Below are 25869 nucleotides of genomic sequence, written 5' to 3'. Positions count from 1 at the left end.
AATAAACTATACCTAGCATTTTTCAAGGGCATGGAAGTTAGAAAATCATAATGAAATGTTGTAAGTATTTGTAAAATAAATATACCTTTGGGTGGAACGTCTTCCTCAAAAACTGCCATACATCTTAATTTATGCAAATACTAAGAGCAAGGACTCCAGAAAGGTTCATAAAATTAAATTATAACTCATTATTTCAGAGCCATTTCTGAAACAATTTGGCAATACAGAACACACAAAAATCTGTCTTTACAAGAGCCTATGAGAACAATTCTAAGTGAATTCTTAGTCAGATTTGACTAAAAATTAAAATGCAATAACAGCAGAGATTAAATTCCCACATAAAACAAGAGTCTGTATAAGGCAAAATTTGATTATACCATAAAAGAGAAAACCTAAGCAGGACACAGAGCATCCAAAAGGAGAAAGTACAAAGCGGTGTGGTTTTTGAAGTCTTAGTCTCTGACAGCAGCAGAAACAGTGGGAGTGTTCAAGAACAAAGTCTACAATAACTAAAGATAGTAAAATTTAAAAACTCCTCTAAAAATATTCAATTTTGCTAGTGGTCCTTAATTGAAGGCTGATTTAAATTTCTTTGCAAAATGTAAGTTTAGTTGCTGGCCAAAGTATTGAATAACAGGTTATTATACTTTCATTTAGTTTGCATTCTGCATGAGATTCCAGCTGAATTAACAATAGGGACAACCTCCCACCCACAAAGACTTAGTTTTGCTTTTCTATCTTAGTTCAAATGCATAACATCAATACTTTGCTTGCTGAGAAAGCAAAAACTGTTTGAAAGAACACATAAAAATTAAAGCATCCTGCCTGAGCACTGGTGGACCGTTGTAAAACCACACTTTAATTTCTTAACATTTCAGTCAAGAGCAGAAAGACTGAAAAGGCATTAGGCAAAACTCAAAATACTTTTTTGAGTTTAATACAAACATGTATGGATTACAGAAAAACAGCAGACCTGAAACTTAAAAAAGTGAAAAATATTAAAAATCAGCTGTAAAGTCATGATTTTGTAAATGGAAAGTTTGTACAGTAAAATGTACAAAACACAAAACCAACTGTCAGCATTTTGAGAATCAGGACACTGAGCAAACATTTTGTTCAGGGTATTGAATACTGAAACTGTAAAGAATGGTGTCTTCAATAATGAATGAGTCTGTGATAACCTGACAGGTGAACTAGAGTGGTGGTGGCAAGTGCAAAGTAATACACCTGGGAAAGGGAAATGTGCTACACCTAATCACGAGTTCTCAAATGGGCATTAGTACAGGCAAGGGTTCTCAGACTCACTGTGAACAGTCCAGAGAGGGTGACAGGGCTGGAGTGAAGTTCTAGCGGAACACAAGGAGGAATTAAACAGACTTTGTTTTTTTTGGCTTGAAGAAGCTACAGCCACAGACATTGCTGTAAAAGTCCACAGAAATCATTAATTCCTTGCAGAAGCTGTAATGGAGTGGCTATTCATTACCGTATCTCCTAACTATATTTCACAATAAAGGAAAAATAGCATGCCCTAAGAGATAGCAAGAGTATGCATTTATATTAAAGAAAAGGAAATACTTTTTCGCATGACACAATTCAGTTCAATTATGTTAATAGTTTCAAATTAAAATTAAATTAATTTAATAGTTTAAAATTTAAATTCAATTCAATTAAATTATAAGAGAGTTCACAGGTGCAGTCATCATTGGCTAATAAATTTGTGAAACTAGAATTTAGCCCTAGATCCCACTGCTCCCTTGCTGCAGGGAGGGCAAACAAGGGCAATTTACTCTATCTTTTTCTTTTCCTCATAATCTCTTAGTAAGAACCTACTTTCAGATAAATGTGAAGACAAATGGGTTGGAAAACCACTGGACTAATTTATATCATGTTGTTTTATGTTGGTTTTGCACTTAGAATTTCTTAACAGAATTCCTTAGAATTTCTTAACAGATTGAAAGTATCTCTCACTTGCTAGGATTTCACCTACCAGTTACTCTGAGGCATTGACTACTGTGTACAGTTTCAGCTTTATGACACACACAGCTCTTCAAGAACCAGTTCAAAACCAAGGAAACACAATTCCAGAATTTAAAAATCATCTCACCTTAACCAGACATTAACTCACTCCATTGGCATGAAATTGGACTTCAAAATAAAACAGCCACAGCAAGCCACCATGCACAACAGAACTGGTAGCTCTTAATTATTCCACTTCTGGGAAATTTACAAATAGCAACAGTGAAAGAGCCATTATCACAATATCAAAATATAACAACAAACAGCCAGAAAACGTGGGCGTAGTTACCTACTGCAGGCTTCTTTCAGGCTTTATCAGCTTTCACTTTCCTGCTCCTTTCACCTCCTGAACTATCCTTTGAACACCATGATCCACATCCTCATTTCCTGCATTTGCATATACCTCAATTCCATTGTATTTTCTTCCTTGTCTTTGCTGTAACTGCTTGTGAAAACTGTAAGAACACAAGGAAGAAAATTCCTGAGGCTGAATTCTGGGAACACCAGGAATGTTACTGGAAGTACTTGCACACCAGGAGAAGTAACACATATCATTGTTTTATTAGCACTGTGAAATGTGATAAGACACAAAGTACTTTCTGAATAATTGCGTCAGCTGCACAGATCATTGTAGAACTTGCAGAACACTGCCACTTTCAAAAGCATGGTTCTGTGATACTATCATTAGTCTCTCTAGCCTTGTTTTCACTCTTTTTTTTTTTTTCTTTCTGATAACAGACAGTTTTTGACTTATAACATATTATTTCCATTTAATTCTCAAAGCTATTTGTTACATCTACTACATACTCTTCTTCAAACATGTATCTGGATTATAATCTTCTATAAGGTAGATCCATCATTATTACCATCACTGGAGGCAGAGGTACTGAAAGCATTGGTGGAAATTCCACCTGAATTCTGAGCAATGGAAAATGAGAAGAGCCACTGTGGACTACAAGACTTAGAGGACTCAAGCTTTGGGTCTGAATTCCAGTATGTTGCATTGTCTGGATGAGGAGGAAGGCTTCCCAGATAATTGTTCATTGTGGAGGACCAGCAGTATCTGGGATTTGAGTTATATGTCAGGGAGTGAAAAAGCACTTCCTAGATCTTTTCATCCAGATATTCCTGGTAGTGCATAACTTTTTTCTTTACTTACAGGTTGTTTCTGAATACATTCTATATCATCCTGTTCAGATCTTGAGAAATGAATGCAACAAAATATAAATGATGCTGTTGTACATGGTGTGGAGAATGTCTCAAAAGATAATCATTGCAGGTATATAAGAGCTGGCCTCACTGATAGGAATTGCTTTCCAGTTGTATCATAGCTCCTTTCCCATGCCAACCATGTCTTTGCAGAGACATGGTTGGCAGAATGGTAGAATACCTTCTCCTTATTCTTGTGTTGCAATGTTGTCTCCAGAAGAATGCCTGAGACAGTCATGAACATTGCAAAGTATTTGCTGCAGCCTAGAATCTCCTCACAGAATTGCCAGTCTTCTTTAATTGGGTAGAAATCTCTTGGTGCAAACTTTCTCAGACTCACAGAGTCAGATCTGTTTCTCTTTGCACAGATGAGTCTAGGGTTCAGCTGCTACACTGCTGGAGTTTGGTGAGAAACGTTTGTGACCCCAGAAATGTCTGGGGTTTTGTGGTGGTGGCTTACCCCAGAAAACATCAGTTTGGGCTAAGTCTGGGCACTTCCATGCACTGCGTCAGATAGTTCACTTGGACCTCTCTGGTGGCACATTTCTCCATTCCACATGGCCTTTTTCCTTTGATTCTCTCTAGGACTTGGTCTTCCCAGGTTTGACAGAATGATGCCTCTGATACACACTGAAGCAAAGCTACAACAGTTTACCTAAAATCACATCTATTAGTGTCTGCAAGGTAGCAAGTGCCATTTGAATTCCAGAAACGGGTAAAAAGAAATTTACAGACATCTACCTGTCCTCAAGGTAGTCTTTTCTTGAGTTACAGCATTTCCAAAGGAAAGAGGGACATGTCTAATCAATACAAACACTAATTCCTCGGAGGTCTGCACGCTCTGTAAAAAAAGGCAGTTTAGTACTCCCCACACTTTCAGTTCCTGCTCATGTGGGCACATACATGTCTAGCAAACCAGGAAGAAAAACACCTGGGATGACAAGCTCTGAAATTTTGGTTCATTGGGTTACCAGATACAGAACTTCTGTGCATTCCTTCTATCAACAGCATCTTGAAAAGACCCTTTTCTCTGCAGGAGTCTATCAAAGGAAGATATACTAATTATGATCTACAAAGACAAGTAGAAACTAGTGGAATACAGAAAGACTTGTGCAATAAAAAATAATTTAAAAAAAAAATAAAAATACTGTCATGTAGAAAGGAAAAGATAAAGTTCTTTACAGCTTCACACAGCTGAATAGCAATTCAGTTCTAAGACTGAGGAATTAACATGCAAATAAAGAAAACTCAACATTTGTGCCAACAAAAGCTTTCAGGTCTTAATGTTATTCTTAAAGAACCATCATCTTTGGAAGTCAAAAAATCAAAGCAAACTAAATTCTGGGCCTCTGGTTGTAAGATGAAGCTCACAAATAGAGCCCAACTGTATTCTGAAAACTCAAGAGTCACGGTACAGAGAGCGCTTTTTTGAAAAAAAATGTTGGGATTTACCCAAAACCAGTATTCCAGTATTTGGAGAACATGACTTCTAGTTCCTGATTTATCAGATCTGGTATTAATCTTCCAGCAATATTCATCTTCTCTACTTCACTGAAAATCTTGAAGGGCTTCAAGTATCACAAGTTCTGAAGAGTTTTTTGGACTAAGTGCACTAATACAAATATTTATTTATATGCCTCAATTCTTCACATTTTCAGAATCAGACCTTGGTTAGTTATAATTGCATACTTAAACAGGATTAACTCTTTTTTAGATAAATGCATTTTTTCATCCTCAGACAACAGCACAAGTAGCTCCTTACTGGTGGTAGAAAAGAAAAACAAAAGTACAGCGTAACACCAGAAGTACACTGTTTGCACTGCAGCTAACATAATGAGTCTGATTCTTCCCAGCATGAACAGCTCTCTCATTTTCTCTTTACTCACATGCAAAGCTGAATTCTTAATTCTGATGCTTCACCACCCACTTCTAACTTATTTGTGAGTACTTAGATAATATCAGAGCTTCTCCAGTGAATATAGTTTCTTTTCAGAGCTACAGAGAAAGTAGGTTTTGGTCAAGAGTTCACCTAATGAATGGCTATTTCATTAATACACTAATTCATTCTTGCACTGAAAATCAGCTTTGTCCAGATTTTACAATTTCAGTATATCTTAATTCCCCAAACTCTGAGAAACAAGTGATAGAACACGTTCTTACTGAGCCTAGTTAACATCTGTCTCATGGCCAATGAACCTGTGCAAAGGACCATCATCCATTAAGAAAATAAACCTTTCAAATTTGAGATAGGATGAATACTAGTTTATTAAATAAAAAAAAGGCTAGTTTTCTGTTCTGCAGAACACCACAGTCCAGCAATAAGGGTAACCTAAAAGACCCCCTCTCTTCTCTTCCATGTGTTTAGTTTGAAATCAGCAGATATTTTCTTTGATACCTCTGACCTGTCATAGAGATTCATATTCTGAATCATGCCAACAAGCAGATAATGCCCAGCTGTATAGCATTTGAATTGTGGATGCCAAACCCTCTTTTTCATCTGTACTTAGCGCTGTAACATCCTGAAAAGAGTGTAATAATATTATTAAAAAGTACTGATTGCTACTGTCAGGCATTCCAGGGTGAGTATTAACTTCTTTCCATTCCCTCCTACAAGTCTGTAAGATGAAGAAATACAGAGAAAAAAATGTACGACTTTGATCTTGCAAGGCTGTAACTGAATCAGTGACCCAAAGTTCAAGAGGTCATTGAAACAAAAGAGAGAAAAGAAGGAAAACAAAAGCCTGTTCATATGAAACTCCAATTCCACACTTTCTTAATGAGTTCTCAGAAGAGCCTTAACATCATTACTGAATTGTGAAAAAACCCCTTCAAATTATAATGACAATTGAAAACATAATAGACTAATTGCAGCTAAAGTAATGACTCCTTAATATTCATATGGCATATTACCAGAGGACATTAAATTCACAAATAGAATTTTTTTTCCCTTAAACTTGATTTGATTGTTACTAATTAAATTTTTGAGGTTAATTTAGAGTGTAATTAGGTTCTGATTTACTCCTATGAAAAAAATGAAAAATGGTATCATGTTATGCATTCTTATTTATTATTAACATATTAACTAATGGATTATAAGAGGAGTTTTAAAATGCTACAAGTTCATGAATTAAATCATATCTATACAATTTTTTGCTAGTAATTTCTGTATCAGATATTATTCTCTTTAAATAGACAATTAGATATGATAAAGGAAGTCTCAGATTGTTTCTACGTTCTTTATCATCACAGGATTCATTTTTTTTTAACAAAAAACTTTATGTCCATTGTTTCTTTTGTCAAATGCAAGCTCTTGTGATTCTTTAAAAAAGAATCCTAAAGTAGTCTGTACTGTCTAATTAGTTACTGCTCTGTAGTTTCTAGTTCAAATAATGACTTAGTGACATGAAAGAGCTCTGTGTATTTCCTTTTGACATGAATAGATACTGTGTAGTACTGCACCTTATTTGTGCCTGAACTCTCAGAGGAACTGAGGCACCACTACATTAGGTCCTGCACAAATGTCAGCACAGGCTTGGGTATAATATCTTTGGGGACAAACCTCCCCAGACTGAGAAGCTGTTATACCAAGACTGTAGAGAGATAACTGAGCCAACTCTTATCGCTGCGGGGAGCAGAACAGCAGTGGTACCGTGGAATTTCACTGTTGCTGCAGGGCAGATCACAATTGAACTTGGAGGGACTTAAAATTATACTTGAATATACTTGTGAAAGAAGAAAAGTCAGCAAAGAACGCCCCACAGAAGTATACAGAGTGCCGTAAAACAGTACAGACTGAAAAAATGCAGGGCACTTGGGGAGGAATGTAATAAACTAAAAGTTTCATGAGGAGGTGTAAACACCAGCAGAGTGTGTGCAGCATACACAAAAAGAAAGCAACTAGCTCTATGAGCAGCTCGTGGAAGATCAATAGGTAAAACAGCAGCAGATGAATGAACTGCTGGATTAAAGAAAAATGAACACTTAGAACTTTTAGGATGCACAAATCAATGTTATATCACTGACAAGATTTATTAAAAAGAACAAAACAACAAAGCAGGACTATTTTTATTGTTAATAAACTGTTGCAAGAATAGATAGTAGCTTCTGCAACAACAAAAACTGTAAAAAGTTCTTTAGTGAGTGAACAGTTACTAGTGGAACTTCTGATTACTCAAAAAAGCCAAGTGTCATATACACCTAAAGGCAGCATCACTCTGTTTGTTTCCACATTTTCTTAGTATAGATGAATTAACAAACAGTGCTCTCAATGTTTTAAAAATTGTGCTAAAATTAAAAATCCAAGCAGAAATCCAAAGGTTATGATGTTGGCAGATGCATTAGTCACACTCAACCATTGATACATCTCTTTATCAAGTCACATCCAACTGGGCAAAACTTCCTTCCAAATGATGGGTGCTGCATGAACTCTATGACATTAACTAGTGTCAGATCCTAGTGGACAAACATCCAGATGAGATACTATCATTGCAATAGAGTCTATTATTGGAAGTTTCAGCGAAGAAGCCAAGAACAGGCTTGCCAACAATATTGAATCATATTTTAAGTGAGAAGGTGATGTATCCAGCATAGAGCTCTGACCAGTTACTGATCAGAACAATCCCATGATGGAGCACCCCATGATAGGGCATCCCATGCCCGAAAACCCTTGTAGTTTTGTACACAAATAGAAATGTCCATCTCTCTTTTTTTAGGGGAGAAGCTTAATCTCCCATTCTCTAAATCTTGCACCACTCTGACTGGAATTATGGCAATTCATATGTAAGTGTTTCTTCAGGCACTTGTTACATACCCAAGACGTAAAAGCAAATTATTTTTTTACACTAGACTGCACTATCAGCTACTGTTCCCTTTCAGACACCTCTAATTTCTCACTATTCTTTCAGCAGCAGCTAACATACATCAGGAGTGATTTAGTATAGTAAATAGTTTGCAGCTTCGTCACACTGTATAGAGCCAGTCAGATAAAAGAAGTACTGTACATTTGTGGGATGTGGTTTAATAAGTGCTGCACATACAAAAACACGTCTGTGAAGAGCTCCTGACACAGCCTGCCAAAACTCAGACCAGCATTTTAGCAAATTAAAAGTTTGCACATGTATTTTGAGAAATAGCATTAGAGATTTTTATGGTGCACTGAGTAATGGTCTCAACACTATCCCAAAAGCAAAGGTAATTTTATTGTTTGTATCGCTTCGTAGGATGCAGTGCATTTCATGCTTAAGGCAAGCATTTTTGGTAATACATTCAGAATAAAGGAAAACTAATATTTCATCCTCAGGGAATAGGATAAAAGTCACACAACTACTCCCAGATTTATTTCAGTCTTGCAACTGCATGTGCTTTAGGATTTAAACTAATTGAATGTGCTTTGGCTTATCAGCTACCAAAATAAACTTGTTTCCTGATTAAACTGAACTAATTTACCATGTTACATTATGCCTTTCCATAAACAAATATACCTATTTCTTTCACTCCTTACACAGAAAATAATCAGCTTTATGTCCAAGATAAGAATCTCATTTCCAGGAAAGCTTAGTTCAAGTGTCTGGGCATAAAAGGATGTCTTTTTAGAATTGCGCTGTGCAGGTAGCAATAGTGTTTTGTTACCAAAAAAAATTTTGAGCTGCTATTTTCTGTGTTCCTGGGTCTCTGATTCTTGGCTTGAAGACAGTCAGTTCTTTGTACTCTGTTATTACAATGAAGTAACCAAAGAAAGAGAGTCTTGGTTTGAGACTGTCAGCTGTTACTAATCACTGCTCCATGGCTTGCTGTGAATCCCTGCTTGCATCTCCCTCCTGCTCTGCTTAGCACACATAAAGAAGATAAATTACTCCCTAGTTTCCCTTCAAAAAGCATATTGTTTGTCACATTCCAATACTGTGAGCAAAAGACAGAATAATGTGAAGAGTTAAATGAGTATCTCAACAGCCCCACAGCAGGGTCCTTCTCAGGCAGATGTGTTTCAGGAAATATGCTTTCCTACTGGTTCTTCAAATGCATCCTGTTATACTGCAAATCTGAAAAGCAAGCCAACTACACTTTTCAAAACAGAAGAGCATAATCCTGTAGGAGTTTTCATTTAGGAATGTAAGAGTCATTGGCACTCAGTAGACGCACCAAGTGTTTCATATTGCCATATTTCATTTTACCAGGTGTTATACTTAATTGTTTATAAATATTTTAGCAAGAACAAACAGAGTAAAGGGGAGGTTAATGAAATTCTTCCCTGCCCTCAGTGACTCATACTGACACAGACTTTTAAAGGAAGAAACGTAGAACAGTTTGCGTTGGAAGGAGCCTTTAAGGTCATCTAGTCCAACCCCATGCAATCAGCTGGGACAGCTTCAGCTAGATGAGGGTACTCAGAGCCCTCTCCAGCCTGATCTTGACAGTTTCCATGGATGGGAGACACCATCTCTCTGGCCAAGAGTGTTTCAACTCTCTTGTTGTAAAAAAGTTCTTTTTTTGTCCAGCCTCAATCTGCCCTCTTTAAAACCATTACTCTTTTTCCTGTAGTAACAGACTTTACTAAAAAGTTTCTCCCCATCTTTCCTACAGGCCTCCTTTATGTACTAGAAGGTGCTAAAAGGTCTCTCCAGAGCCTTCTGCTCTCCAGATTTATCAGCCCCAACTCTCTCAGTTTTTCCTCAAATGAGACATGCCCCATCCCTCTGATATCCTTGTGTCCCCTGGACCTGCTCTGACAGGTCCATGTCTCCCTTGTGCTAAGGACCTAAGAGGTGGATGCAGTGCTCCACTCCCTTGCCCATGGAATCTCATGAGGACAGAGTAGAGGTGGAAAATCACCTCTCTTGACTGCTGGTTATGCTTCTTTTGCTGGCTCATATCTAGCCTCTCACCCACCAAGTCCTTCTGGGCAGGGCTCTGGGTCTCTTCATGCCCAGCCTGTGCTGATACTGGGTGTTGCCCTGACCCAGGTGCAGAACTTTGCACATGGTCTTGTTTAAACCTCATGGTGTTCACCTGGGCCCACTCCTTGAGCTTGTCCAGGTCCCTCTGGATGACTTGTTCCTCAGTGTGTCAAACACCTCTCTCCTTGGATTCATTGCAAACCTACTGAGGTTGCACTCAATGTCACTGTCTGTGCCGTTGGTGAAAATACCAAACAGTGCTGATACCAGCACAGCCTCCTGAGGGACATCATCCAGCATGGGTCTCCATCTGGACACTGAGACATTGACCAAACAAATTATTTTTGCACTGAAATAAGTAAACTAAAAAGAGAGTAAGGCTGTGGAATACCCAAACATGGAAATTGTTGGGATAAAAATTGCAATTGGTTTGAACCTCAAGCTCAATAAGTTTTTAACCAATACTGTAGAATGTATTTCTCTGTTGTATCAGAAAGCTAAACTTGATGGCCCAAGAAGTACTTTCAAGCACACACAAAAGAGCAAGTTTCATAAAGTGAAGCTATTTTACTGAAAGAGCGTTACTCAGTGATGAACCACAACAAGAGAGTCTTTTATTATTCACTTAACTGAAAGGTAAAACTCACTGTAAAGCCACTAGAGATTATTTGGACCTCTTCCATTTATATCACTCAATAATGTTCAGACATTATTGTGCCATGGTTTCACAAACATTCTCCTTCTAAGGAATAAGCTGTGGCTAAAGAAGCAGGTGTTTGCTAGTTTTCCACCCCAAGCCCTCTTTCCTTCGACTTTTCTTATAAAAATTCTGGTGGTCACATGACACAATTCTGGGGTAATTCAAAATGACAAACTGTCAGAAAAAACTAACCCTACAAAACCCAAAGCTGATCCTTTTCTGGCAAGGATGGGGCAGGACTACAAAGCTGTGAGGCAAAGGTAGTCATTTAGGAGCCACTCTTAGCCATTTAATTGGCTCTTTGAATTGCATTACTATATCCCAGCCATGGGTTCCATTAGTCAGCCTGGCTTAATCATGGTCACATAATTTTGGATCAAATACAGCTGCTAATTTTCCTCTATTTGGCTACTGTTCTTAGCAGAACTGGAAAAAACAATGTAATTATCTAATTTCATTACCTAAAAATTCATATCTAAACAAAGATAAGTTAAATTGAGATTTGGGAGCAACTTGTCTCATGAGTCCATGCAAAAAGGCTGTATTTCAGACTTATATTTTAAGTGGCTTCAGGAAGCCATTAACCATATTGATTTAATATTACTTAACTTCACCTATCCATATAGTTCTTTGAAGATGTTATTGTCTTTTTTTCTTTGCAATTTTATTATTTTACTGTTACTATTATTAAAAACTATAATCTATAGTTTGGGTAAAATTTGTACCTGATCTTGTGAAGGGCCCAAATGTCAAAGCCTAAATTTAACTTTTGTTTTCTGGGAATGCTCAGCACCACAGAGGACATATTCAGCTGCTATTAGAATAAAGCTCTAGTGCTTAATCATGTTAATTAAACTTGGGCAATATCTCCACTGCCTTTACCTAACTAATTCTTTTCCTTACAAATTTTCTGTCAGCATATTTTACCGTGACCTTGCACAGTAGTCTTAATTTCCACAAATCCTCATCAACATACACAAAAGGGATTGTTCTCATGGTCTCACACTGAGAGTTTACTCATCACACAGTGCTTAGTGGATGTAGGGGGTGGGAGTAGCCCATTTGAGACTGCTTCATTAGGAGAGTGAAAGACAACCTTAAAGAAACAAAATTAGGGCAACACTCCTGAGTCAACAGTTGCCATTATTGCTGCTCCACCATAGGAGTCCTTAACAAGCAACTACAATTTCCTAATGAAGAGACCATAAAAAGGAAACAGGAAAATAATTAGGAATAAAAAGATGCTCTGTTCATAATGTTTTGTGTATAAAAACTTATTTCAAAACATCTAAAGGGAATTTATATAAAAATCTCCATTGGCAAGGAAGTGCCACCAATTCAGTTCTAATATGCTGAATAGGAAAAAAATTCATCATGGTCATAGCAATCCTCTTTTTTTTTTTTGTTTCAAGAAGTCAGTATGTGTAAGGACCAGAATGGACGCCTTTTTTCTACATACTCATTCAGAACCGCTTCATTATTTTATGCAGTTTCACCAACACGATGGCAGAATCCTGACCTGGAGGAGTTGGGTCCTGTGCCCACAGATGGGAATCTCATGGCAGTGACAGCTCAGCCAGGAGCCTGCACCTGGCCTCTGAGCACACAATCTCTCCCTACTGAGAAGAATTACCACTATCCTGTGAGGAGTGAATGAGCACTTTGGGCTTGTCCAGTTTGGAGAAAAGGAGACTGAGGGGCTGACCTCTCAGTGAGGGAGGTAGCACACTGGAACAAGCTTCCCAGAGAGGTAGCCAATAACCCATATCTGTCAGTGTTGGAGAAGTCAATGCCATTAATGACTTTAATTTTTGCACAGTCCTGAAGTATAGTTGGTATGGATGGTCATTTCAGCCCCAGCTGAAATGTTCTATATTTAAAATGCTTATCATTATGCATCAAAGGGGATTTTAAAGAAACAAAAATCTAAAAGCACTGGGGGAACATGCTTAAAACCACAATAATTTTAGTGTAGGAAAGCAAACACATAAACTGCTTAGTTTTGTCAGAAGTTTTTAAAAGGCACCAAAAACATTCAGAAACAGGGACTTTAATATGATAAGCAGTGGCTGAGCATTTTAACACTTTTCAAACTAAAATTATAGGCATGCATAAATGTATATGCTCACATGCACATCCTCTATTCCCAGCACCAGTCTTGCTTGCCCTCAGGAAAGATAAAATCACCCAAGGTACTAGAATCAATCCTACATAATGACTGTTTTTCCTCAGAGGGTTGCTATTTACTTTGGAGTGTAAGAAAAGAAATCCTATTTAAAAGCTACAATTTATGGGCTCTTGTTTGTTAATTAGTGATTAATTTTGGAGCCAAATATAAACCCAAGGATGCTTTGCTGACTAGGAATCAGCACAGAAACAGGGCTTCAGGCATACCAGCTGCTGACTAGTTACTGTTGTGGGAAAAAAACATTTTGCATCTAATTGTGTAAAAAAAACCCAAAAAACCCAAAAACAAAACAAACAGAAAAAACCACCTATAGGTAGAAGTTTCCGAGTGGTGTAATAGGGAAAATCAGCATAAACTCAAATCTCAGACTGAAACAACTCATTGAGGACATTGGACTGTTCTGTACAAATCAGTTTATTCCACTGATTCTATTGTGCTAATTAAAGGGAGAAAGTATTCTAAAGCTGTAGGACATTTAACATAGGTTCTACATTTCAACTTTTAAAACAATTCCTTGGAATTTATTCTTGAACAAGCAGATTCAAAAATGTTTGGCTTAAATATTATCTAAAGAAAACATGCTCAGTGTATTTTATGCTTGATCTTCCAGGAGTACAGTACCATCCCTCTGCATTAGTGTGCCCTGCTATAATCCAAGAGTACACATAGATTATGTGCAGCATGCTTTTAATATCTAGAAAATTTAAAATAGCAGCAACTCTGGAGTTAGTAAATTCTAGAATTCTGTATCATATAAAATCAAAAGTAAAATATAAACAAACATAATTGACATAAAACTAGTCATAATATTGTGACTATTAATTATATAGTAGCTATTCATGATGATTCATGGAATCAATAGTTTGTGCCAATTTACAGAACAGTGATCAAGCCAGGTGAGCAATCAGAACTACCAGATTAACAATTCGGAATTGTTAAAGTCCTCCTAACTAGATTTTTTTTTCTCCATTTCCCTGCATCTTTTCTCTCTTTCTCCTCTTTTAATCACATATTTTCCTTCTCCTTGCCTTTCCTATATTTAAAAATATTTTCATTTTTTCTCTAATATCTTTGTTAAATGCCAAAGTAGTGCTTTGCTTTGTGACACTCTGGAGAACTCCTTCTCATGTTCCTATTTCACACGCAGTGTTACTTCCCAAGAGAGGGAAAGGTGAAGGAACACAGGGGTAAAAAGCCAGAGGGGGTTTTGCAGTTCTACAGACTTATGCCTACCCCTCTTCTTTCTTTTCTTCCCTTCCTTCTCCCCGACCTCCCTCTCTGCCTCCCCGTCAGCACTTAAAAAATCATTCCCATTCATGTTGTGTGAGCGCACACGCTGGGAGAAATTACAGGGGCTCTGCTCCAGATCGCCTTGACAACTTCAAGGCATCCCTGTGCGTGGGGACTGGTGGCACGGCAAATTTTCCCAGGCCCCCTGGGGAAGGGGAGGGGAGAGGAAGAGAGGAGGCAGAGGTGCTGGAGCCAGTAGCGTGGAGGAGAGAGCAGCGAGCAGGATGAAAGGGGCACATACATCTCCCGCGGGACAATGGGGGTTTTGCTGGCTGGCTGTGAAAAGACACACTGAGGATACAATGCTTTGTGACACATGAAAGCTTTGGGGACCTTTCCAGAGCCCCATTCAGTTCTAAGGAGTCTTGTCAACATCTTAAAATGCAAAGGAAACAAACCCCTCTCATTTTCTGCTGTTTTAAAAACGGATTTTAAATATTATTTTAGACAATTGTTGTTTTTGGTATGCTGGAAACTTTTGCAATTTGCTGAGTTCCCATTAATTGCAGTGGGAGGGGAGACTGCCCAGCAAGGGCTCTAGAGGTGAGTGCTTGTTTCCCCCTCATACAGCTTATTTTCATACTCAGGCCTGTCATCCCTCTGCTTTGAATGCTTTCTGCTATACATGCCACAAGCAGTTACAGCTCAAGAAGAGAGGAATTGCTGTTCCCTATGTCCAAGCTGAGAAATAAATTATATGATAGCAAGAGCAGGAATGAGACTAAGCAACCTGAAATAGGAAGCCATGTATTCCCAGCCAGAGGGCACCCTGGGAAGCCAGGCTGGAAATCAGTTTACAAAGATAAGGGCGTGACTCTTGCTCCCTGATTTACTGCTTTCACATGGTTCACCACTCAATCCCAGAATCAGTCCAAGGAAAAATTAGGATCAAAATATATAAACCTTCGAACCAGCAATCTTTTCTGGTAAGGTATGCCCTACACTTACTTCTAGTGACTTTTGGAGTGTAGGAGGCTCAACTTACTATAAGGGGTGAAGTACAAAAAAAAATTGGGCTTGGTTAAAGCACAGGCAGGTGTGCCTGCAAATCCTCTAAGAGTGACAGTGCTCAGCCTCTGGTACTGAGTCTATTATCTGTAAAGGGGAGAATACTGGGAACTGACTGATTCAAAATCTCTGCATTTCCAAACAGTCCTACGAAGCTGTACAGGTCAACTGTTTGTGCTCAGGTTATAAAGCAAGTTTGAAAATGGTCTTATCCAAAATGAAAAAATGAATAGACCATTGTTGCTACTTTAGAAAGAAAAAGTAAGAACAGAAAAAAACCTGATTACATTTGCAAAAATTAAATTGGCTGGACTAGTATGTAAACATTCATTTTTCACTTTGTAAGTTATAAGTTTCATATTAATATTTTAAAAATAAAATTTGTAAAAAATGCTGTCTGAGATATGTGCTGTGCAGTTCAATAGCAGATCTAAATTCTTCAAAAATTATTAACTTTATTTCTTTTATTGGCTAACAGCATTTGCATTGTTTCATATTTACATTACTTGAGGACTCTAAAAAAACCCTAATCTTCCATCCACAAATAAGAGGGTTACAGGACTTCCCGTTTGTAAAATTTAAAAAGCTATCTGTAACTTGCTGGTGTTTACCAATTTCCTCACAGCATTTCAAATCATATTTGCAGACTGAAAAACTGAGTAGAGAAATGAAGAACCAAGTGCTTCAAATGTTGGATTTCCATGCTCAGTTTCTTGCTGTACACTTTGTTCTTCCACTACAATGGCACACACATAAACCAGACAATTCAGTGTGTATATCTGGTGATGTCTGTACCCTCTTATGGGTACAAATCTTACTGACTCTAATGGTCTCTGCCAAAAGGGCAGAAAATGAAAAAATCTGAACCGAAAAAGTAAGTATGAAGCATGTGATTGGTTTTATACTTTGGAGATTTGATCAGAGCCTGGGACCCATTCCTGATCTCAGCCACATCAGGGACTAGAGTGCTTTCACTGTAGCTCCAAGAGAATGTATCTCCTCCTTGAGAAGACAGACAGAAGTATTATATATCTACAATAATTTTAAAAACTTTTCATTTTGCCAGGCCATGATTTGAGTTTCCATATTATTTATATTCCTACAGTCCTCTTACCTTATTTTAAATGCTTTCTCCTCTGAGACAGACACCCAAAGTAGAAGTTGGTAAACTTTTTTTATAGTCTATATGTTCAAAGGTAGCATTCATATAAATGTGTGGGCAGTTTTGGAAGTATGGATTAGGCAATTCCATATAGGAGGAGATAATAAAGCTAAAAGATCCTTTTCTGACCCCTTTTTTCATTCTGCACTTAGAAAGCTTGATTGCAACAAGAAGCATGAGCACTGCTTTGAGGCAGATGGCCCAGCCCTCCTGATGGAGTATAAGCAAATATCGAGGAGAAGGAGCAGTGGGAACATTTTAAGGAGAAGAACTATCAGACTTAGCTGCCTCTGCTGGAAAGAGAAAGAGCATTTCTATTTCTGACAGCCCTCGTGAGACATTCCTCAGACACTCAGAGCTCTTTCCCTGGCAGAACTGCACCTTCTATTAGAAAACTCATTGCAGCCATTCATCAGTTCAATCTGATGAGCAAACACTATAGAAGATGCCCTAGGGAACATCCTAATATTCACAGTAGATCCAAATAGAGCCAAGAATTAGGATTAATGTTGCAAGTTCTGCAAAGTTCATGAAAGACTATAAAGGCTTATTCATGCAATGATAAGGATTTTCTGAAACAGGCTAACAGCATTTAATCTGTTTTAAACTCCCATGGCTTGGGATAGAGGTAATCTGAAGTTGCCCATTGGAGATTAAAGAAAACTCTTCATGCATGTTAATTGTCACAAACATTATCAATATTACTAAAGAGTACTCACTGTTCTATCTTATAAATTATGTGCAGCACGTTTTTCAGACTATGGTAACTACATTAATCAGAAGCCATTAATTGTCTCACTGGAATGTAGGGAGTGCCACGCTCTATCAGAGCAATAATCTTTACTTTGAGATTATGACAGTGGCAGTATGAGCTGCAAATGAGGGACATCTTGCCTTGGGTAGCTTTAAGTGTGGTCATCAAAACTCTTCCCACAGAACTATTTTCATCATGCTTAGTCCATACTCTTTACTCACAACTGTATCAGGTGAATGTTGTTGTGCTTAAATTCACTAGGAATTGCTGCCCTGGACAGTAAAGCCTCAGGGAAGATGGGAGTCCGAGCAGTAGTCTACTACATGAGCACTACAATCATTGCTGTACTGATTGGCATAATCATTGTGGTCATCATCCACCCTGGGAAAGGTACGAAGGAAAACATGCACAGAGAAGGCAAAATTGTGCAAGTGACAGCAGCAGATGCCTTTCTTGATTTAATCAGGTATGGCTATGATATTGCACCTTTTCTGTACCAATAGCTATGACAGTAATGTTAGATTCACAGAGAACAAAAGTAGAGAATTTTAAGCAGTAATTGCATAGAGTTGCCAAATTCCTTTCAAATGTGTGATATCAATATCTCTAACCCGTACAACACTAAAAAGGGATACATGGATTTATTTCCAAATCAAGCTGTTGCAGGGGAAGAAATTGCTTTTAATACTAAAAGGAAGAAATCTCTTTCTTTCTTCCTTTCTTTTCTCTCTTTCTTTCTCTCTTTCTTTCTTGTTCTCTCTCTCAAAAGAAAGACCTTTGTACTGCTATCTGCATGGGTATCTTTTCCTCCTTCCATAGCACAGACCTTATTACTAAAGTCCTCCCCTTTTCTTCCAACTTGCAACAGTTTTCTCACTTCACTTAAACCCCTGATTTACGTATTTATTTTAATTTTGAATTGTACCCACCAATCTGGGTGCATCTACTAATTTTTTTCGGTTTATATGAATGGGAAATAACTTCCAGGAACAAGCAAATAAAATGATTGAGATTGAGGGCACAGACGTAAAATCCTGTGTTTTTCTAGCTCAGAGAATCTGCAGTACCTCTTTTACAGAGCTAACATGTCACAGATATATTCCAGGGAGTAGGGAAGCTGAGGTTTTGAACTCAGGAGCTTTTCCACAGGTAAAACCACCAAAATTTTGTGTTCCACTAACCCATTTGGAGAATCCGGAGACATGGAGAAAGGCCTCCAAGGATCACGCTGCCAGAAAGGGGGACTACAGAAACCTCCATGAAGAGGTTTGCACTCAGATTCCTCAAGATTTATTCTGTTAAGCTGCTTCTAAATCTCTCAGAAATGCACAAAACAAAGAAAAACAAATAAACAAACCCTTATCTGCAACAAATGTACATACATGTGTATGTATTATTACTGTAGAATACTCAAACTTCAGAAAGATTTGGGGTGTAACCACAACAAGACTAAATCAAGTTATACATATCATTAAGTACTAGGCTACATAAATGCAAAAATTCTTTGAGAATTTGAAATACATTAAATATTATTAAATTATTTATTAATCTGTATTCATAATGCATTAATAAGTACAAAATTAGAAGTGAGCCCATAGAGCTTTGTACATTAGTAATTTAGCTAATATACTTCTCCATAACCAGACCTGCTATGCAATACTGAATACAGAGATTCTAATTGCAGGAAGTATCCAATCTTACATTTCATCCTGGTAAAGCTAACCAGGCCAGTGTTACATGCAAAGCTCTACGCACTGTATATGTAATCACATATTATTCTTAGGATTCCTCAAAAATTAGCTGCCCAATTCTTTTATTAGCCATGTCCTTACTAAAGGAATTATTAGCATATTATTCTCATGTTATTTTCTTTCTCTTTCACAGAAATATGTTCCCTCCAAATCTGGTGGAAGCTTGCTTTAAACAGGTAATTTTTTTTTTTTTTAATTCCAAATAAAACATGAAGAAGTAAGAAATTAAATGTAACCACATTTGCCTTAAGAATATCATGTTCTTGTACTTACAGCAAAAACATAACTTACATTTGCTGCCAGATGTCAAAAAAAAAAACCACAAACCAACCCTGAACTAAACCAACCAAATCTATGCTTTGTTTTCAATCATATTGAGACAACAGTGTTTTCTTTGAGAAGTAAAGAAAATGCACACAGTCTGGCAAATCAAAAAATTACTTTTTTCAAAAGGGCAAATTCAAAAGTTGACAGCAGGGCTCATTAGAGTGAATTCAGGATCTGCTTTTCTAAAACAGTGTTGTGTTAAACTGGGAGATACTGAGATATTCACCATCTGTGCAAAGACTGGGAGATTTTCAAGGATGACAAATATGCATAGGTTGGAAACAGAAGAAAAAAAATTTATGGACATTAACAAAAAAAGCAAATTAAGATCTTCCTGTCACCTACAGTAGAAGTCCTTAGGAGTGCTTTTTTTACGTTGCTTCTCAAAATCCCCTATCGTTAGCTCGGTCTCAATCTCAGCTGTACTGTGGAGAAAATAATAGTTCCATTGTTTTTTTTACAAAGGAGGACATTAATGATTCAGTGAAACCTAGAATGTATCTTTCCATAATCTAATTGCTTCATATTGACCTCACAGATAATATTGAACTGATATTATTTACCAGTTGCTGTTGTAGCAATAAAAAAAGCTGAAATGTGAAGGTCAAGAAGAGCATAAACTTTCCAAAATCCAGCTGACTTACATCTTGCAGAAGAATTGAAAAGAAATTGTAGCATTATCTTTAGCTGTATAAACAGAAACCAATAAAAAGGAGTCACTTTCTGCATTAAAGATTTCTAGATTAAAGATTAAAAAGCAAACTAGACCCAGGTCCAAATGCCATGCCTCTGTTTTCAGCAAGGATGTTAATGAACTCAGTACAGAGATGCAGAAGAGCAGTATAGAAATGCAAAAGTCTATATCTAAACTAGAAATAAATTCAAAGAATGTAATGTAATAAAGTACAGGAATGATATGATCTTTATCTCAAAATAATGAAATAATTAGGGCATAAAGTTACAAATGTAGCAGCAAGTATTTTTCATAAATCTCTCAAGTTTGGATGTTATTATCTAGAGCTCTTGAAAGCAATCAAAGTGTCTTCCAGATTGCAGTTTAAAAAAGATTTGGGAAACTATTTAAGCAGTTGACAGACCTTTAGTTTGATCTCAATTATAATGAAGGATATAAATGCCTTAAAGGGAAAAGTAGAGACTTCATAATAAACAAAAAATAAAAATGCATAAAACAAACCTACTACCAAAACCACAAAGGTTTCTGAAACATAAATTGTACCATCTTTCGTCCATAATATTGCTCATTTCCTCTTTCTTTTTTTTTTTTTTTTTAGTTTGTTTTGTTGTAATTATTTATTTTCTTTGGGGTTTTTTATTTTGTTTTTTTTTAGGAGGGTTTTTTGACTTTGGAGAAAAAGCAGAGATTTTAAGATGACAAAACTGAAGTAGTTGAGTAGGGGACTGTAAGAATTTTAAAATTTGTGGAGATAATAATGGAAGTTGCTAAAGGATTGGGAGTACATCAGTTGATATTTTTATGAATGACATTGCCACAAGACATTGCCACAGTTAAGTTTACAGACAACAAGAAAGTCCTAGCACTTTGTATTGAGATATCAAAAAAAAATGCCAAAGAAGGTGATAGACCCTGGCACAACACAATGCTGTGAAGTCACAGCAACAAAACTACTCAGCTCTTGCACATGTTGGCATGTTTGGTTACCTCCTAGTAGCTCTTCAACACATGTGAAGTAAACATTTAGAAGTTAAGAGTAATTTCTGCTTTGACATAGCAAATTATCATCAAAAAGACCAAAAATGTTCAATTCAGCTCTAGCATATACCTTAAGTGACAGAACACCAAAACATGAACTAAGGCCAGAGGAATGTGACCATTTAAAAAACTGAGCATATTCAGTTTTCTTCATTCATAGATTAGTGCAAAATGAACATAGTCAAGAGAGGATTTGTTGGAATTATCAAAAGAACACAACATATAAAGCAAAAAAAAAAATACTGAGAAACAATTCAAGTACAAAAAACCCCAAAATGTCGTAACAGAACTAAGTAAGATAAAAACATACAAAAAGAAATGAAAATCACTACTACTGAATTTGAACTGTAAATTAGTGATGTTTTTAACCGTACACAACTTAAAGTTGAATTCCTGAAAACGTCTTCATTTAGGAGTTACAGGAACACTTCAACAGCTTTCCAATACAGTTTAAAAATTCTTTTGATAGTATTCTACTGTAACAGAAAACTTGGTTTGGTAACTAGCAGTTCTAAACCTATGTTCTTAATTAAAGATGTCCTGTAGATTATGTTAACATTTAAGTATCTTGTATTTTTTAAGTGCTTTAAAGCTTAAAGGGAGTTTCTAAAAACAATCTAGAAAAACAGGAAATATTCAGTGAAAGTTTTTACTGACTTTCAGCAGCAACTGAAAGTACCAGGATTTACTGAAGCACCAGAATTTTAAATTTGTCATACCGTTACTTTTTGAACTTGGTACCAAACCCTAGATTTTTGCATAGAAGTTATTTTGTTGTAGCAGATTCGTTAAAAAAAGATCTTAGCTTATAAGTATGTGTAATATTCTTAGGTATCCAGATGATTTTGTATATCTGACCCCAAAATTTTCTTTCCAAAAGTTTCCATCCATTATTTTGTATGTTTCTCAGAAGATTTATGAAGAGGAATGAGCCATCTGGCACAAATCTGTTTGTGTAACACTGTGTTTGATGGTCAGAACACAGTACTTCTCATAGCTGTCCATGCTCAATGGTGTAACACCATCCCACAGCTTCACACACCTGGAAGTCATCACTGGAATATGCACTGCACATTTAAATCTCATCTTTGGATAGATCAGGTGTGCACATTGTCTTACAGCATCCTTAGGCAGGTTTCTTTCCTAGTTTGTACTGGAAGCCACTGGGAGGTGTGAGATGAAATGGAGAGCATAACCAAAGTGGGAGTGGAGTTAGCAATGCTTTTATATGGTTGCTGCTGGGAGACAAAGTCCTGGAGGGAGACTTAGGACTTATCTAGAAGTGTCTTCCTAAATTTTCTACAGTTGTTCTTTCAGTCACTTGGTCCTTTGGATTCCCTTTCCTGTTTCTTCCCAACAAGTCTGTGAGGCAAAGCTGCCTCTCCTTTCTTTTACTTCTCATCCCCCTTCTTTGCACTTTTTCTTTCCCAGGTATTTCCATTTTCCACTTGACTGACATGAATTTTCAAATATGAGTGGTTTTGTTCCCTCAAGATCCTGGGATGCATTTTTTTATGTCCCATATACATCCATTCAGTTTCATTAGGTGACTCCAAACCTTTGCTTAAAGTGGGAAGGACTTGGCTCCTCCAAATTCCACCTGGAGATTCAGGGACTTGAGAGACCTGGGGAGATATGCTAGACAATGAAGACTGAGACAAAGAACTCATTGGTACCTTAGCCTTCTCTGGTTGATTGTTAAATAGCAGATTATTAATTGAAATAACATATTTTCTGATGATGGATGTTTCCATATGACTTGTCTTGACATTCACTATGCACAGTTCACATGAGGTTTTTGTGATTTTTATGAGCAACAAGAGACTCTGAATAGACTGCAGGTGAATATTCCACACTTAACCTAAAATTAGATTACTTTGTTCAAATTTTTCTCTATGCCCCTGCATTCACCCCAGTTTAGGGAGATCTAAAGAAATCTTTGTGTTTATCTTTCAGCTCTGGCCACTATCTATCTCCATTTCTCTTTCTTTGCTAAACTAAAAAATGCTGTCTAGCCTGGGTCTGAGCAATAGTGAGCAGTCTGCTTGTTAAGCAGATACTACTTCTTAGCTGCTTGTTCTTCGTGCTGTGCTCTGGAGGTCTATCAAAGGGCAGAAGAAACACAAGCAAACTTGCAAAATCAGGAGAAACAGAATCAATCTAAAAATTTGGCGAGGGTCATTCTGGTGTGAATAGGTAGAATTTTATGCCAGCTGAAGCCTAAAGAACTGCATCTGATAGCTGCATTTCTTCTGGGATATTTTTAATTACATATTCTTTCCTGAATGTGTCATTATCAAGGGAATTGTAAGTGTTAATCACACATCCAGAAATGAATACTAATTAATATATGGTGTCTATTCCTCATGATAATTTGGGATAGTTAAGATATATTATGACTTGTGTCATCAACTCTTACACTGAAAATTTAGAATGCGTTCACACATATCCATATGGAGAGCAAAGGAAAAAAAACAATAAAGAAGATGGAATATCGCTATCTTGTTTTAATTTGCTAGGGTTGCATTTAAGCAGACTGGTTACTTTTAATATCATTATTCACCAAATGCTGCATTATCATACAGACTTAGTGCAGACAGTAGAAATGACAGAATAAACTATGACAGTGAATTATGAACTTTCAGAACAGCTACCATTGCAATGACCTTTTCTGCAAGTGAAATCAATGGGATATGCTGCTGCCAGGTTATAATACTGCTTCTTCAAAAGTCCTTCAACATATCCAAGCCAAATGATGGGGTATCTTGTATCACTAATAAAACCAAAATAATAATCAAAGAGTAAACAACTGGTTCATTGCATTATTCAATACAAAATCCACATTGTCTATTTCATAGTAAGCTAAGTTAATTAAAATTAATTTTCCAGTTGATCATTACCACATCTTGTAAAAAAAGTCAGAAATGCATTATTTTTGCATTTTACTTGCAGGTATGATTGTTCATAGAAGGCTGTTCAAATTAATACATTCAAATAGCATTTATCTTGCTCCTCAGTTGTTCTCTGTATATGAACTTAAGGAAAAATTATGAGTATTATACATCCAAAATCTTACCAGGCCAAAATATCACTTCCTGGAGGCCTAACGAAATTATATTCTTCCAAAATTATAGGACTTCAGTAGTATTGCCTAGCCCATCCCATATTATCAGTGTTTGGACCTCTGTTCTCTCTTCTGAGACCCTTAACCCTACAAGGAGTGGTTTATTTTGCCTAATTTCTTCTATTTCTGAAAGTTGCAAAGGAACAAGAATCAGCAGAATCACTATGTGAAATTAAGCTGTCAATTTCAGCTACGTTAAAAGTTGATAAATCTGACTGCCACTGAGATAGAGATCTGCTGAAAATAAGAATATCATAAAAGCTCAAAAAATTAACTCTTACCACCAGTTACTCTGCAGAGCAGCAATAGTCAGCCCTGCTATTAACTCATGTATTTCAAGGCCATTTCTAACATTTTGAAGGTGGTCCTTCATCCAGTCACTTCCTATAATCAGTTGGCTTTTCCACCATTTCACACACAGAAAATATGTTTTATGGTGGTCAAGCAATCTCATGTTTTGCCTTTCATGTTATTTGAAAAAGCAATAGTAAGGACAAAACTCAACCAACACCTCACACTTTTTTCCTCAGTGGATACATCCCTTGTGTTCCCTGTGTCTGGTTTGCCTTGATTTCTTTTGCTTCACCAGGAAACTTCTCGTGGCTTTTGACAGACAGCTTTGCATAAGACAGATCCACAGCAGGCCTATCCACAGGGGTCACCTGGTGCTCAATCAGCTGTAATGCAAGAAAGAGCAGCTCAAGTAAATATTCCAGTGGAAATAAAGTTGCTCTGGTTTCTGTTGCTTAGATTAATACTTTAAACCTCACTCTAAATAAGATGTTTCTCCCCTGCTCTGGAAGGGGTTCTATTCTCTGTAATAATATTTCTGAATACTTAAGTCTGATGAATAAAGTGAGAGAACAGAAAAGAGAGAACAGAAAAACATCTCTGTGTGCCACTCTAGTAGCTGAAATGGAAAAGGACTTTGCTGAGTGAGTTCTTAAAATCCATGTTATACCCCGAAAGAGACTTAAGTAATGAATTAAAGGCATGTTTCTGCTGCAACAGAATTGCAGAATGAGCACAAAATGAAGGCATACTCTTATTACCACCTAAAATTATTTCTAACACAGGTTTTTGAAGGTAAAATCTTTGTGTGATTATACTTTTTCCCATATAGCTCCCAACAACTTCTCAGTCCCCCACCACAATTTTGTAGCCACATGGGCAACTCTGACCTAATCTGACACGAGGGGGACAATTTTAGACAAATAAAGGTCATGGTGCCTCTGGTGCAAAAGTGGTTTATGACTTAACCCATGGCCTGTTCCAACAGGCAGGCAGCACACATCCAGCTCTGTCCTACAGATGTATCACACTTTTGACCTAGTCAGGCAGGAATGAGAGAAGAACCTGAGTGTAATGGAGGAGATTCAGAACCAAGTAAGTTATGGTGTGCTAGGGAAAGTGGGAAATGAAAAGGAAATTTCACAGGAAATTAGGCTTTAATTCCAGACCTTATTGTTCCAGAACTCATAAAACAGCTTGCTCCTCTACTTTCATCTAATCTGTGTGCCTGCAAATACAACATAGTTACAAACATTTGCATTAAGGAATTTGCAGCTAAGGTTTTTTCCTATTGAAAAAAGCAAATAAAAAAATATAAATATTAATATAAAAATAGAAATGTGACACAATTACCTCACCTGGAAACAAGGAAGGAGAATGCGATAGGAAAGAGAAAGGGAAAGGGAAAGGGAAAGGGAAAGGAA

At 37.0% G+C, this 25869-nt stretch overlaps 1 protein-coding gene across 4 annotated transcripts in view; it reads left to right on the top strand.

Annotated features, from left to right (window-relative positions):
• SLC1A3 (solute carrier family 1 member 3) overlaps window positions 1-25869 on the top strand; it is a 60878-nt gene that overhangs the window by 24736 nt on the left and 10273 nt on the right. For 3 of the 4 annotated variants that reach the window (XM_041396018.1, XM_041396017.1, XM_041396016.1), the window contains 2 exons: window positions 17482-17686; window positions 19105-19147. In XM_041396018.1, the coding sequence (XP_041251952.1) occupies window positions 17482-17686; window positions 19105-19147 (248 nt within the window). The remainder of the gene's footprint in view (window positions 1-17481; window positions 17687-19104; window positions 19148-25869) is intronic. The other variant, XM_041396019.1, reaches the window with a different exon arrangement.

This window comes from Onychostruthus taczanowskii, unplaced genomic scaffold (genome assembly GCF_017590055.1).
Source record: "Onychostruthus taczanowskii isolate IOZ18803 unplaced genomic scaffold, ASM1759005v1 scaffold123, whole genome shotgun sequence".
Lineage (NCBI taxonomy): Eukaryota > Metazoa > Chordata > Aves > Passeriformes > Passeridae > Onychostruthus > Onychostruthus taczanowskii.
Note: the sequence above shows the minus strand (reverse complement) of the source record. Positions and strands in the feature narration are given on the sequence as shown.